This window comes from Tupaia chinensis, unplaced genomic scaffold (assembly GCF_000334495.1).
Source record: "Tupaia chinensis unplaced genomic scaffold, TupChi_1.0 Scaffold000276_2, whole genome shotgun sequence".
Lineage (NCBI taxonomy): Eukaryota > Metazoa > Chordata > Mammalia > Scandentia > Tupaiidae > Tupaia > Tupaia belangeri.
In genome coordinates this window covers 503,974-520,435 of record NW_006159759.1, presented here as the reverse complement: position 1 = coordinate 520,435, position 16,462 = coordinate 503,974, and the positions used below count along the sequence as shown (strand labels likewise).

Here is a 16,462-nt window from a genome sequence, read left to right as displayed (position 1 = left end):
TCACAGTAAGATTACATTCACAAGTACAAAGGATTAGGATTTCAGCATAATTTGGGGGATAGAGTCATAATTCAACTCATAATCACACTGGACTAATGGTTTGCGTGCAGCATTTTAAGATTAAAAGAATTCATCCCTAGAACCCTGTTGAAGTTGGTTGTCTCTTTGTTTTTCTCTCTGTCTCATATTCTTATGAAGAAAAATAAAACTTAATAAAAAAGACAATTCCTTCCTCAAATAAGTGTCAAATATTGGCAATGTCACATTGATTTTTTTTTTTTTTAACTGGTTTTCCTTTCCACATGGGACAGTATAGGATGTGAGGATGGCAGGGTCCTGGGTGAAAAAAAGAGAGGAGGGATGCTATGTATAACACAATGAAATATAAATTTGCCTCTTTTTGCTCAATAGTTCTCCATTGGGAGCTATTTTTATGCAAAGGGGACATTCGGCAAAGATTGAAGACAGTTTTGGTTGCCACACTGAAGACATTTTACTGGCACCTGGTGGACTGAGGTCAGGGATGATGGCTAAGTATACTATACCACATAGGACAGCACCCACAACGAAGAATTAGCTAGCCCCAAACGCCACTGGTGCCAAGGTTAGGAATCCTTCCTCTTGTTGAGTGAATATAATTAACAATACTGAATTAGGCTCTTAAAAATGATTAAGATGGTAAATTTTATGTTATATATATTTCATCAGAATTAAAAAAAGAATAATAATCTTGGCCCTTATTTGCTAGGAAAAATTGCTACTTACGAGTCAGCTTTATGCTATTTTGATCGGAAAAAGACAATTCTACTTTTTTTTTTTAAATTAAAAAAATTATTTCATACCAGTGACATTTTTCTTTTCTTTTCTTTCTTTCTTTTCTTTAAAGAATTACTTTATTTAACTTTATTTATTATTATTATCATTATTAGTTTCCAGTTTGATCAGAGAGAAAGAGAGAGAGAAATAGGAAGTGAGAAAGCAAGCCACCAGGTCCGAGACTTGAACCATGGTCGACCATGTGGGAGTCCAGTGCCTTTAACCACCATGCCACTTGCTGGCCCCTTTCTTTTCCTTTTTTTTTTTTTTGCCATAGGGTGTGTGCACTTGCTGGTGAGAGACAGAGAGATACTGTGAGAAGGAAGGTGAGAAACCAACCCCAGGGTCTGGCCATACTGTAGTCCCTTCTACTCCATTCTTGTCCTGGAATTTGGGGCATGCACCCAGTGTGACTTTCAAGCTACCATATCTGGGTCTTAAACTGTGGTCAGCCATGTGAGAGTCCAGCACCTTGACTACCACATCACCTGCTGGCCCTGACAATTCTACTTCTAAACTCAGAGCTGGATGTCATTGTTAAGAGTGAAGTGTGTAGCAGTGCACAACAGAGCTCAGATGTGCAGACACACACAGTCAAAGTCCTGGATGTGCGGAGACGCACTGTCAAGGTCCTGGATGTGCAGACACACACTGTCAAGGTCCTGGATGTGCAGACACACACTGTCAAGGTCCTGGATGTGCAAACACACACTGTCAAGGTCCTGTGCCAGGGATTTGCAAATAGCAGACAGAAACAGACTCTGGCTAACTTAAGCAACAGACAAAATTTCTTGGAAGGCCATGCAGTCAGTCATGGAATCTGAAAGAAAAGGCCTGCTCCTAAACTGTGAGAATGACTTAGACCAAGGACAGCTTCAGGGACTCTATCTGGGGGCATGATTGAACAGGCTGTGTCTCCAGAGTCCACAGCCAGGATGAATCGGTCTCCAGTGATTTGGGGAGAACATGTCTGACAAGCCAAGCCTGGTCCCATCCTCCCTCCTCAGCCCGGATGCAGCGTGAGACATCCCGTGAGATCTTATGAAGACTGCACCAAGGGCAGAAGCAGGTCTCTTTCTCTGAAAGGAGGGTGAACTGACATTGGGCAGGTAAAAAGCAAGAGTTATTCACTTGCCAGACAGATGCCACCTTCTGCTGCACAAATGGTAAACAAACAAAAATGTGCTTAAGTCATGACTACATTTCTCTTATTGTGAACCTTGCGGAAATCATCTAACCGCTCCGGGTCTGTCTGTCAGCTATAAAATGAGAGACTTGAATTCAATGATTACTAACTTCCTTTTCATTCTAACACTTTAAACATGTTCATGTTTCCGAAGGGTCTTTACATTCCCGTTCATATGTACTTTATATTTTGCCTGGATTACAGAATCTTGTCTCATTTGATCTGTTCCCAGAAGGGCTCTGTAATGACCATGATGATAGTTCTGAGTTTGGGCTATTGACCTATTTTGAGTGAAAAAAAGTCTTTATGTGAAACTGGGAAACAAACAAACAAAAAAAGAATGCATCCTTTTAGGGTGCATGGGGTGCATATTTGTATTACTAAGACAGTAAATTCCAATCGTTTATCACTTTATTTTATACAGAAAACCATGCAGGGGGGTGGAAGATGTGGAGGTTGAGGAAAAAAGGCTGAAATGGCAAAACCTTTGCCAGCTCTGTGTCCTGCTAAAGGGTTAAGCCCTCCAAGTAAATATTTCACCCAGAGAAACACAGCAAGTCTTGATGTGGAATGGGAGGGTCTGAGCTGTAAGTACCCAGAAAATACATTTCTGAGGAAGTCAGGGGAGATCTAAAGGATGGAAGACGGGGAGAGGTGTGGTCGCAGGGAATCAGGGAGACATTTCTGTTGCTGGTATAGGGAAAGGTTGTGAAGGAGGAGGATACTATCCAATAGCAATTCTTCAGCCATAGCTATACTCTCACAAAAACAATGGGGAACTGAGGAGAAAGGTAAGGGGACAAAGGTGAGAGATATCTGGGTGAAACAGGGCAGAGGAAAGGGACCTGGAGAGAAGCCACAGTAGGAGAAAGGCAAGGATGTCAGAAGGCCAAGAGTAGGAACTTGGAGCTGGAAGTGACCATGTGATTGGAAGTCCTCGGGAGTTCCTGCATCTTGTGGGAAGAATTGGACTTCACGAAAGACCCAGACTGAGAGCTTGGGCCAAGAGGATAATGGAAGTTGGAGTCATTTGGGCTACACTCCTGAAAACAAAGAGGCAGCACTCCTGCCTTCCCCACTTGGTGATAGGGTGGGTGTAGCTGAAGACCCTAAAATAATACGTTGGGATTATTTTTCTTAGTTTTTTATTTCACTGTATAGCGTATCTCCTCTTGCTACAGAAACAGTGTTTCCAGGGGCCAGTAAGTGGTGCAATGGTTAAGGCACTGGGCTCTCACATGGCTAACCATGGTTGGAGTCCGGACCTGGTGGCCTGCTTTCTCACTTTCTCCCTCTCTCTTTTTTTAAGAGAGATTTTTGCTATAGAACACATGTGCTCACTGGAGAGACAAAAAGTGAGAAATCATCCCCCGGGGGGATGGCCACACCACAATCCCTTCTCCTCCTTTTTCCTTTCAGGATCTTGGGCACACTTGCACACACATCTGGTATGAAGTTTAAGCCACTGGGTCTGGGACTCTAACCACAGTCAACTATGTGGGAGTCCAGTGATGTAACCATTATGTCATCTAACGGTCCCTCACTTTCTATTTCTCTCTCTCTTTCTCTCTTTCTCTCAGCTCTCTCTGTGCCCTTGGCAAAATAAGAATTTAAAATAATAATAATAATGTTAAATAAAACTAAATTAAAAAAAGAAACAGTGCTTCCAAATATAAATAACTTCACCACGGAATACAAATTTTATTTATTTATGCATATAACATTTGTTGCCTACTGCCAACTTCAAGTTGTTTGAGAAGAGTCGTAGGTGAGTAAGACACTGTCATCCACACAGGAGCTTATCCACAGAGAGAGAAGGCGATGCGTGAAAACCAACCACAATACAGGAAAGAACGGAGGAGGTACAAGATGGCGTACAGGAACAGTGCTTACTATTTCTGGCTGGGCAACAATGTTATGGAATCCAAGGAATGAATGAATGTTCTCCCTGAAGTTTCTATGTCTTTCTTGAATTAGTTCTCTTTCCTGTTAAAAAAGAAAACAAGAACATTCCGACATAGTATAAAACGCATAAAAACCATTCGAAGACTCTGCAAACAAAGGAAATGTCACAGTATGTTCAATCTGTCATTACGCCATTTTCTGTGCCTGGGAGAAAGATTCTGAAAAACAGCATTCAATGGCTAAGAGAGCAGTAGTGGTAGAGTGTCGGTCCAAGGGTCAGACAACCGTGCATCCTGCCTCTACCATCTCATCAGCTGTGTGACCCTGGGCAAGTTATCACTTTACTTCTTTTACTGTTGCATTACTAGTGGCCCATATCATTGGGTTGTTGTATTCAGCGAGTTAATTTGTGTGAAACACATGGCATGCTGCAAGTACTTAATACACTTTAGCTATTTTTATATATATATATAATTCTAAAAAGATCATTGAGAATCTTACATCCAGGAATTTAATCTTTTGAATCTCTATTTTCTGCCCATATTACTTTTTGGATGAATGAAGTTCCTAAATTTACGACTTCCATTATTACATCCTACTTTCACTTGTTCAGAAGTTACTTACTTCCAGCTCTGACTGGGGGGCACCTCTTTGTCTCACACTTAAGGATTTAGTACACCCGTCCCTTTTCTTCCTGTTGAATTTAATCAGTCCGCCTCAGATCTTCTTTAGTCTCTATTATTTTTCTGAAATAGTTACAGAATGCCATAGAGTATGATCTGAGTCTAGTTTTACATAAGAAGAAGAAGGTAATAATGACTATTTTTTCGGTATACTTTTACTGGCAGTAGTCAGTATTTTGTGTCTTTTTGACACAGTAGTAGCTCTGTAAGTTAGATCTTTAGGGTATAGTTCCATAGCATTTCCAAATTGTGTATTCTCTGAAATGTTATTTCATGGGATTTCAATGATGTTCCATAAAGAGGATTATAATTTAGGAAGCATTGTGTTAAACAGTGCCTCTTCCATATTCTTTAATATCCTGTGCACCTGAAACAACAGCAGGTAGCATTTCTTGAACTTATTTTTTGAAGGCATTCTTTTTTGAGAGTTGTCTTATAGAATGAGTGTGCTGGGCATATAATTTGGAAAAGTGCTGATTTATAATAAATTCTAGATTCAACTGAGAGTTTAAATCCTTCATCTTACAAGAATAATTTTCCCTTAAAGACAGTACCTTATTATATGGAAATAGTTTCATTGTTCCTTGGTCAAAGGCTCTTACAGGATCTTTTTTGCACTGTATTCCTATCACTCTGATATTTTTCCAGATAGGTTTAACTGTATCTGTCAGTCACAGATGCCATTCTGGGAGCCCGGTGGTGATGCGGTGATAAGGCAACCAGAACCATGTGGGAAGGTCCTCTGTCCATGTCTCAGGGACTCCCTCTGCTTGCAGTGTGCATACATGAGTGTCTGTGATCTGTGATCTGGGCTGGCTGTGGTTGGGGGTAGATTGTGGCATAAAGACCTTGTTGGGGGTGTCTGTCTCTTTGTCTGTCTGTCTTATTCTCTATCTCAGAGAAGAAAGAAAGAAATTAAAAAAAAAACAATAAAAATGATGTTATTCTGTATTCTCTTACCCAGATTGCTTTAAAAAATTTTCCAGGTAACCATGTGTAGGGATGTGTAATAGGAAGAGTGTGAAATCACATGGCCCTTGGCTCAGAATCATTGTTCGGGTGCTGGCAGCCCCACAATCTTGAACAATTCCCTGAGTCTCTTTTATTTTCTCGTCTTACTCCTTGTGCCTTGATCCCTTTCACAAAAACCATTTTCTATAGTATTTGCTTGTCAAGCAAATACAAATCAACATACTTTTCTAAACTGAATTTATTAGGTTGTTGGAAAAGTCATGACATATTTTTCTATGGTTTTCTATGCAAAATGCGTCATGACTTCTTTGACAACCCAATTGAACTTGATTAAATCAAACTATAGGAGACTGGGGTATGGAATATTCATAATCTCTGTGACCCTCATGTATGAGCAGTTGCTGCCCATGGTTAAGCACTTTCCCTGCATGTTTGTACAAGCAGAAAATTCTGGGTCACTTCTTTAAAAAAAAAGAATAATTGCCAGAGGGCACATGCACTTGCCAGAGAGACAGTCAGAGATAAAGAGGGGAAGTGAGAGAGCAGCCCTGAGCGGGGCTGGTTACACCACAGTCTCTTCTCCTCCATCTCTTTCTCCTTTTGGGATTTTGGAAATGCGTGCATGCACGTGCATCTGGCATATTTCTCAAGCCACTGGGTCTGGGACTTGAACCGTGCAGAAGGCCATGTGGATCCAGTTGTCTTAACCATCATGACATCAGCTGGCCTGGGTCATATTTTTAAAGATTTATTGATTTCTTCCATGAGAAAGAGAAAGAAAGAGAAAAAGAAACACCTAGTAGGATCTTCACACCTTGATCCAGTCTTAACTGGCTCAGATTATGGGCATGTGGGCTGACCCAGTGTGCTTAGATTCTGGGAACCAAAAACCGCACCTTCCCCTTGTGGGTCCAGTTGCATTATAACTGCACACTTGGCCTCAGAACTGAGTCAGTTTTAATCATGTAGGCCAAATCCTTGGGAAGGGGCAGCTCTAGAACAGTGTTACATTCCTTCAATCCACCCTCCACAGGGGGAGACTCTCCTAAAGTACCTAAACTAAGCAAGGATGAAATGGGTGGCAGCTTGAAAAAAGCTTTGATAGTGTCATTTTCATAATTTTACCACATGATACTATATTACTGAAACTTACAGTCATCATCCTCACAGTATAAAATAGACTGGTTAAATTTCTGATATGTAAGGTCTTACATTTTTCCACTCAATAAGTTTTTAAATGTGAGTTCTAGTGTGGTTTTCCAGGCAAATACTGATTTCCAAGCCTACTCTAAAACAGAAAATGTAAACTCTCCCCTTATTTGAAATAGTAAATGTTACCGTATAGTTTCTGAATGCTTCTAATATCATCCCATGAAAGTTGGAAATCTTCGGAATTTTCATTCATATAGGTTGGATACATCACAGACTTAGGATTAGAGGAATGAGGCAGACCCAAAGAATGGCCAAGTTCATGAGTTGCAGTATACAAGAAGTTGATTCCTACAGAGAAGTGACATAGAGTGATTATAACAATACTTGTAAAAATAGTATAAAATATTATGTGCAGTGTCATACATCAGAAAATACCAAAAAATACAGTAACCACAAAAAAAGCCCCCTCAACCCTTTGTAGTTTATTTATTTCTAGGTTTTCAAAAGTAGGGTGGAGTTAGAAGGAGAATTAGAAGGAGAATCAGAACAGTAGTGCTTCATCTCTTTACCACTCTGCCTCTTAAAAAAAAGTGTAATGTTTTTGTTTATTTGCTTCTTATATAATCACACAGGCAGCAATATCATATAGCAGGAAACAAAAGTATTAAAAGAGTTAAGATCTGGGGGGGATCAGCACGTGGTATGCTGGTTAAAGGCACTGGATTCCCACATGGTTGACCGCGGTTCAAGTCCTAGACTTGGCAGTTTGCTTTCTCTCTCTCTCGTTTTTTTTCCTCTCTCTCTCTGGAAATATTAAAATAGTAGTAATAAATAAAGTTAAATAAAACAATTCTTTAAAAATAAAAATGTTAAGACCTGGGTTTAGAACGTAGCTCCATTACTTATTAGCTAGACGACTCTGGGCAAATTCATTGATATTTCTGAGCCTCAGATTTTTGTCTGTTAAACAGAGATAGCAGTTCCTATCCATATTTGTCATGGTAATTAGAGTTTTCCAACGTCTGGAAAAGCAGCATTCAACAAATGATATTGAGTTTGAATAGAGAGGGAACACTGGCTTTGAGAAAGTCAAGACTGAAAAGCAAGAATTCCAGCAAGAAACCCAGCAATGCTGGGTTTTATTTTTATTTTGATTCTTTATATTGTACTATTTATGTCCTCTTTCTCTCCTTCAGACTCACAGAAAGGTCTTCTTAGTAATAGGGGAAGGTGCAAGCCTGTGAGTTTGAGGATTGGTCAAAACTTTAGTTATGTTACATTAGACTGAAGGAGTCTGCTTTAACCTTGGGAAGAAAGAAGAATGAAAAAGATAAACAAAACATGAAAGTGAGGTAGCATCAAAATTTGCATACGTTTTTTTATTTGAATAGGTCCTTTAAAATTTTTATTTTTAAAATTAATTAATTACTATCTTTAGTCTTTCTTTTTTCTTTTCTTTTCTTTTCTTCTTTTTCTTTTTTCTTTCTTTCTTTTTTATTTTTTTACATTATCTTGCCATAAGATGTATGCTTTCACAGGAGAGTGAAAGAGACAAAGGGAGGGAAGGTAAGAAATCACCCTCCAGTGGGGGATGGCCACATTGCAATCTCTTCTCCATTCTCTTCTTGGAATGTTGGCTTAGCCACACACATGTATGTGTACAGCATGATTTTCAAGGTTCTGGATTTAGGACTTGAACTACAGTTGGTCAAGTGAGAATCCTGTGCCTTGACCTCCATGCCACCTGTTGGCCCCTTCAGAGGTTAGATTTTTACAGCAAGATGTTGCTACCGTGTTTGAACTGTGGTAAATTCCCTTTGCCAAACACAAGTACTAATTTTCCTTTCAGAGTCAGTTAATGATCATGAAAAAAAAAATTGTTTGATTTAGAATTGTCTCCAATTAGGGGCCGGCAAGAGTTGTAGTGGTTAAGGTGCTGGACTTCCACATGTTCAACTGTGGTTCAAGTCCCAGATCTGACAGCTTGAAAAATCATGCTGGCATATGTGCGTGAATGCTGAAAATCCTGAGAAGAGACTGGAGGAGAAGAAATTGTGGCTTGGCCATCTACCCTGGAGGTGTGATTTCTCACTTTCCCTCTCTCTGTCTCCCTCCAGCAAGCTCATGCACCCTAGAGCAAAAATTAAAAAGAATAAAAAAGAAGAAAGAATTTGTCAGAGTTCCTCTGCATTGGTTCTTAGTCTGTAATCTCCTTTCTAATATGATAAGTATGAGGGCTGGGTCATGGAGGTGATTTTTTTTGGAAAGATAGTGAATAATCTCAGAATTACATATAATTCTTAAATATTATAGACTCTTCTCTTTCTCTTCCATTTGAGACACGTATTTGGGGAACTATAAAGAACTATGATTTAAATTATTAATATATTCTAAGCACTGTGCTAAGCCTTGTACGTTAACTCATTATTTCAAACATTAATCCTTGAGGTGGGAACTATTTATATCCCTGTTTCACAGATGAGGAAACTGAGGCTCATAGAAGTAAAAGACTTTCTCAGGGACACATAGCAAGTGATTAGGAGAGACATAGCAAACTGAACCCCATGATCCGCCCTTCTATATATGAAAAATTATGAGTATATTAAATGAGATAGTGCATTTAAAATATATAGTACAGTGGTTGCCACTTAGCAAGGGCTCAGTAATTATTATATATTAGAGCAACTATACAATTCAAGTTAGTATAAACTCAGGACTTTGAAAAGGCTATGTAGTAGAAGAAATATAGGATACAATACCTCTACCTCTACCATCAGTCCATGTTTCATCATCATCAAAGTGAGCATCTCCCCCTAGGCCTGGTCCAGGAAAAAAAGCATGAGCCAGTGTGTTTCCTGGTCCATCAAATGGGTAAGGGTCTCCATGAACTGAAAGAAAATGGAGTGGTTGTCCTTAGTGACTGTATTGCTCTCCAGTCATTATCTGTTCTTTCTTTCTTTCTCTCTCTCTTTCTTTCTTTCTTTCTTTCTTTCTTTCTTTCTTTCTTTCTTTCTTTCTTTTTTAAAGAGATTTTTGCTATAGGGGTATGCACTTGCTGGAGAGACAGAGAGACAGAAAACAAGAAATCATCTGCTAGAGAGGCCATGGTGCAATCCCTCCAGTCTCCTCTCAGGATTTTGGGCATGCATGCATACTTGCCGAGTATGGTTTCAAGCTGCTGGATGTGGGACTCAAACCATGGTCAACCACGTAGAAGTCCAACACCTTAACCACTATGTCACCTGTCGGCCCCTATCTTTTTGGTTTTTATGATTATTGAGGCTAGAAATAGTAGCAAGTCTGAGTCAGCACTGTTGATACCAACTACCAGCTACGAAAGGTGGTACGGGTGCTTAAACAGGCACTGTTTTTTTCGCAGACTTATTGATGACCTTTGTATTTTGAAGGCTTGCTGGATCGGACTTTAAATGCATTTATAGCTTACCTATGGCTGCATTTCAGCGTTAGTTAAAACTGATCTCTTCGCTTGGCCAAGTGATGTGAGTACTGTATCCAGTAAGTCGTGTACCATTTTGTATATTATTTTCCTTAAAAATCTAGCTTATTATTTATGGGCTGGGAAGGCAATCTCTTGGAAGATCATGATCAAGGTCTCTGGGCGATGGATTGTGATAGCTATTTTCTCTGTGATGCAGAGGTATTTATCTTCAAATTGGTTTTGGGCCATCTCCAGTCTATCCAGCTCTTTAAAATATGTGCTGGGAGTGACGAACAGTTTCTATGCTATGTTCTTCAGTGTTGTCAGTACTGTGAGCTGAGGTTCAAATTTCAGCTTACTTCATAGTACCCAGCCAGTTCAATATGAGAACAGACCAAATGGGTAATATTTTTCTCTAAATTGCACCATGAAGCCCTAGCAATTAAGAGCAGTTCATGCATATCTGTTATTTCTCTATAAATCCTTTAATATCAAAGTCTCCATTTCCTTTTTCTTTTTAAAGGTTTTTGTCAGACATTTGCGCTCACTGTGAAGAGATAGAAAGAGGGGAAACGAATAATCACCCCTAAGAGAGATGGTCATGCCAAAATTCCATCTCGTCCATTCTCCTCTCGAGATTTGGGCATGCATGCACATGCACCCAGTGTGATTTTTCAAGCTGCTGGGTCCAGAACTAGAACCATGGTTGGCCACGTATGAGTCCAGTACCTTAACCACTATACCTCCTGCTGGCCCCCAACGTCTCTTCTTTCTAGTTCTTTGTTACATAGAGGTCATTGACAGCAAGCCATAGGGGCTATGTTACTTCTTGGGGACACAAGACTTCTTGGGAGGTGTCTTTGGAAGCTGTAACCCCTTCTCTTGGCTTAAGGTTGATATTAGCTAGATATATTTTAAACTGATAAAAATATGTGTATATATATAAATATGTGTGTGCATATATGAAGTATGCTATAAAACAGGGGTTAGCAAACTTTTTCTACAGATCAGGAGACAAGTAACTGAAGCTTTGTAGACTAGATCTCACCACTGAAGTTTGCTTGAGAGAAGTAAATAGATAGGAGCCAGCAGGTGTCATGGTTAAGGCACTGGACTCCCATATGACAAACCCCGGTTTGAGCCCTGGACCTGAGGGTTTGCTTTCTCACTTTCCTGTGCTTATGCTCTCTCTCTCTCCAGTGAGTGCAGATGCCCTGTAGCAAATTAAAAATAAATAAATAAAATTAATAAAAATATTTTTTTTTAAAAAAAGAAAAGAAAATAGGAAAATGTTTGTGTTATAGTAAACTTTACCTAAAAAAAAAGGTTGAGCTAGATTGGTTCAACAGGTTGTAGTTCATTAACTTCTGCTATAAAATGTGGTTCTAAATGAACAAACTAGAAAAGCTATAATAATATTGTCATACATATAAGTGTACATAGATATTATATATATATACATACATATACACATACATACATACATATATAAAATATATAAAAATATTATACACACACGTGTGTGTGTGTGTGTGTGTGTATCTCATTGAAGATTTTAAATCAGGGCCTGCAGGTGGCATAGTGATTAAGACGCTGGACTACCATACAGCCGGATGTAGTTTGAGGCCTGGATCCAGCAACTTGAAACTCAAGCTGGGCACATGTGTGTCTGTGCACCCAGAATCCTGAGAGGAGAATGGAGGAGAAGGGATTACGATGTGGCCAACTCCTCTGGAGGGTGATTTTTTGCTTTCTGTCTCTCTCTGTTTCTCTCTGTTTCTCCAATGAGCACACACGCCTTATAGCAAAAATCACCTCCCAAAATAAAGAAATAATACAAAGATTTTACATCTAGATAAAAACAATGAGCAAATAAAATAGCACACAGGACTCACCACAGGAATCTTCCTTACCTCCTACTGCAAAGCGTAAAATGATATCAGCAATTCCTCTTTCAACTTTCCTGAAATTCAGTGGGATCACTTTGCCCCACATTTGAAAAGCCTTTGCCACTATTTGATCTACTTGGAAACGTGGTAAGTCTCGAGTATATGATGCGATCCTAATAGCAAACAGGAAAACAACATTTAATAGGAAAAGGGCTTTATTGTTTTTGCTAAAATGAGCCAAAGTGCAACTAACCTGTAGGTGACTACACTGGAAGTCCATTTTGGGCCTTGGGGGTTTTCAGGAACATCGGGAATTCCACATCTGGGCCTCCGCATTATGATTATGATGCGAGAGTTTAAGATTCCAGTTACAGGCAGGCCAAAGAACTTTTGCATCATCTTGAGTTTAACCTCTAAACTATTCATATCCTTTGATTTTGAGTCATAGGGATAAAATCTCTTGAGATAGTCCTATTAAAAAGAGAATAATTAGAGGACCAACAGGTGGCGTGGTGGTTGAGGCGCTGGACACTTCCGCATGGCCAACAATAGTTTGAGTCCTGGACCTGGTGGCTTGCTTTCTCACTTTCTCTCTTTCTCTCTCTGGTCAAATTAAAATATGTGAATGAATAAATAAAATTAAGTAAATAATTCTTTAAAAACAAAAAAAGGGAATAATTAGGCCCAGAAAGTGGTGTGGAGGTTAAGGCACTGCATCCCACATAGCCAAATGCATGGTTCGAGTCCTGGACCTGATGACTTGAAAGTCACACTGAGCATGTATATATGTGTGCCCAAAATCCCTAGAGGAAAATGGAGAATAAGAGATCATGGCATGAAAGTGATTTCCCACTTTCCCTCTCTCTTTCTCTGTCTCTGTCTCTCTCTGGCAAGTCCATGTACCCATTTTACAGCAAAAAAAGAAGGGGGGGTGTCTGGCAAGTGTCATGGTGGTTAAGGGTGCTGGACTCCCATATGGTCGACCATGGTTCGAGTTCTGGACCTGGCAGCTTGCTTTCTTGCTTACCATCAGTTGTTCCAGAACTTCAGGAGAACGTACTTTGCACGAGTAACCTTGTTAATGTGTTCCCTCTTCCTGTTACCAATGATTGTGTTTCATTCAATCCAATGCATACTTATTGTTCATCCGTGACAATTAGGAATTAGTTCCTCATTTAAAAACAAATAACGTAGGACCAGCAGTTGGCATGATGGCTATATAACTGGACTCCCATCTAGTCGACAGTGGTTTAAGTCCTGGACCTGGTGGCTTAATCTCATGCTAGGCGTGTGTGTGTGTGTGCGTGCCCAAGATCCTGAGAGGAGAATGGAGGAGAAGGAATTGTGGTGTGGCCATACCCCTAGGGGGTGATTTCTCACTTTCTGTCTCTCTGTCTCTCTCTGTCTTTCTGTTGAGTGCATACGCCCTACTGCAAAAACTCCTCCAAAAAAAGAAAAAAAAAAAAAAAAAGCAAATAACCTATTTTATCCCTTCACAACTATAAACTTTACAAAGACACCCTGTGGAAGAAATCCGTCTGCTTTCTTGAGATGACTTTTCTTGCCTTCTGTTAAACCCAGTTAACCTCTCTCTAGTTTACTGCCAACCTGAACCTCAAATATTAATAAAATGACTAAATACTTATGCAAATCTACTCCTTCTAGAGCATCTATCAGGTAGAACCATATCATATTGCTGTTTTGTAGATAAAACCTATTTACTACCAGCAACTTCACATGGCTCAGTCTAACATTTTACTGGTGCTTTTAAGAAGTCCAAGTTAATATGAAATAAAACTTGAAATTTCTTATGCTTAAAGCTTAAATTTATAAATAATACTAATGAATAATTCTCCCATTATTTTACAAATAATAATTATAAACTTAATAGACTATTTCTTGGGATGGTCCTGTGGCCTAGCAGTTAAGGGAACGGGAGCCGTATGAACCACATGGCTTACTGTGTTTCATATCCTGGACCCTGCCCCTTGAGAAACACACTGGGCACTTGTGCATGCATGCCTCAAATCCTGACGAGGATGGAGAAATGAAGGAGAAGAGATTGCAGTGTGACGATGCCCCATGGGGGGGGTGCTTTCTCCTTGTCCCTCTGCCTTCTGTCTCTCTTTAGTGAGCAAGCATATCCTCTGGCAATTAAAAAGAAAAACAATACATAGAGTACAAAGGAAAAATAATGCTGATTATTAAGTAGTATATTGAAAAGAATCTGATTTTGAACCAGAAAACTTGTCCTTGGTTCTTATCTCTACTCCTCACAAGTATGTAGCCAACTTAACTTTGGTTACTTCTTTTCTCATGATAAAGCTGAGGGGAAAAAATGACATAATGTACATAAAACAATTTTATAGTCTGTAAATGTTACACATATGCTAGTTGATGTTGCTATGACATCATTTATTCACTAGAACAATCCTGTGAGGCATAAAACATAGAATAGAATGCATTCTGTGCATTTTATTTATTAAGGTTTTTGCCATAGGACACATGTGCTCATTGGAGAGAGACAGAAAAAGACAGTGAGAGGGAAAGTGAGAGGGAAAGTGAGAAATCATCTCCCAAGGGGAATGGCCATGTTGGAATCCCTTCTCCTTCATTCTCCTCCCGGGGTCTTGGACATGTACACACATATCTGGTGTGATTTTCAAGCTTCCAGGTCCAGGACTCAAACCATAGTTGATCATGTGGAAGTTCAGTACCTTAAACACCACACCACCTGTTTCCCCCATTCTGTACATTTTATACAAAGAACCTCAAGTTACAATAAATAACTTCAATTTATTGAGTGAGAACTATGTTTCAAGTATTGTGTTAAATACTTTACAACACCCTTAGTTGGTTGATAGCATTATTTGCAATTTCCAAATCAAAAAACTGAAGCTCAGAGAAGTTGAATGGCATTCTAAGTTCATCTACATAGCAGATGAAGGAGTTGGACCTTAAGCCCAGCTTGGACAGTCTCTAAAGCATGCTCTTGGTGGCTAATTAGTGGAAACAAATATTGTCTCTATAAGAAAAAGTACTGGGAAGAAAAGTAAAAAATTTCTATGCAATACTAATATGGAAAAAAGAAATAATTGGAAAACCTATTTTCTAATGCTGATGGCAAGATGATGGAGTCCCAGGTGACAGGGCTATGACCTACCTGAGCTTGTTTCCACTGCTCCTCATTCATGCCCCCTGCTTCCTTGGGCAGCGGCAGGGCCAGGCTGCCAGGCAGCAGGCACACTGCACACAGAAAGGTGAGCCACATCACTGTGATCAAGAGATGTTTGTCCTTGGACTATGGTTGGTTTGGTGTTCTTTGCTAGAGGCTGAAGAAATTTATACAGCTTCTCAGTCCTGAATGTGAAAATAGGTGACTCGTTTGAGCGTTTTCTTTTCTTTTTTTTTTTTTTCCGGTGTCTACAGAACTTTCAACGTGTGTGTTATTTTTCATTAATGACAAGGAGGAAGTATTAAGTTTATATTGGCAGTGAGTACAAAATGCATTTGTCTTTCAAAGGATCCCCCTCCGCCCCACCCCCACCTACTGTATTAGTTGAATCCATGAGGAAACTCATTTTATTCACCAAAATCAAGTGACTATTCATGTAGGTCTTCTTGATTTAAAAGTGTGGGGGAACATGATTCAGGACATTATTGTACGAAGTATCTTAAAAGGCTTTTTGAAGAAAATTGAAATATATAGAAAAGTGCACAACACAACAAATAATCAAATAGTTCTTAGGAAAATAGTGTAACAGTCACTAATATCAAGAAACAGGACACACTAGCATCCCATGGTTCTTTATAGGGCGGGAGGATGACAAGATGGCAGATGGAAGGAAGTCTGCTGTGGCTGAGTCAGTGTCCACCATACAGCTGTGCCTGTCCCCTTAACGTCCAGGTTCCTCAGAGAAGAAATGCAAATTCACTTCTTCAAGTCTCCTTCCGATCAGACTACTACTTTTTGTAGTGACCAATACTGTTCCTAGTTCTTCTCAAAATCCATGTAAAGCTATGAAATGTAAATCTTCTAGCATGAAGTTGCCTGCTTATCTGTCCTACCTATCCTTGCTTCACATGCTACAGTCAATAGGTTTTTCAAAAGCTTGATCTCTAACTTGGAAATCACTTTATTCAATCGTTTTCTCCCAATCACCCTAATTCTGACTGCTTCCCAGCTCTAGATAAGGTTACGCTGATCCTCAAAACATGTAATGGCTAGTCTACATATAGTAGCAAAAACTCAGTATGTGTAGATTGTTGTCCAACTATTTTATCTTTACAAAAACAAAAACAAAAACAAAAACAAAAAAGTGACTAAGGCCAAGTTGACAGATTAACTTATTATCTCAAGTTCCCACAGTTAGGAGATAGTAGTCATGACTCCAGTTCCTTAAACCGCACTGTCTATTCA

The 16,462-nt window shown here is 39.4% G+C and overlaps 1 protein-coding gene across 1 annotated transcript; it reads right to left on the bottom strand.

Annotated features, from left to right (window-relative positions):
* Nucleotides 1-3,673: 3,673 nt before the first annotated feature.
* Nucleotides 3,674-15,380, bottom strand: MMP7 (matrix metallopeptidase 7). Its single transcript, XM_006150093.3, has 6 exons — nt 15,206-15,380; nt 12,296-12,513; nt 12,067-12,215; nt 9,474-9,602; nt 6,901-7,062; nt 3,674-3,988 (listed from the first exon to the last, which is right to left on the bottom strand). The coding sequence occupies exons 1-6, from the start codon at nt 15,311-15,313 to the stop codon at nt 3,960-3,962; spliced, it is 795 nt and encodes a 264-aa protein (XP_006150155.1). The 5' UTR covers nt 15,314-15,380; the 3' UTR covers nt 3,674-3,959.
* Nucleotides 15,381-16,462: the final 1,082 nt, after the last annotated feature.

Excerpts from the sequence above, each read along its gene's own strand:
- MMP7 (XM_006150093.3), bottom strand. The coding sequence starts at position 15,313 with ATGTGGCTCACCTTTCTGTGTGCAGTGTGCCTGCTGCCTGGCAGCCTG. Across the intron at positions 12,514-15,205 it reads AGCAGTGGAAACAAGCTCAG|GACTATCTCAAGAGATTTTA; the intron begins GTAGGTCATAGC and ends TCTTTTTAATAG. Across the intron at positions 3,989-6,900 it reads AAGCATTCAGAAACTATACG|GAAAGAGAACTAATTCAAGA; the intron begins GTAACATTTACT and ends CTTTTTTAACAG.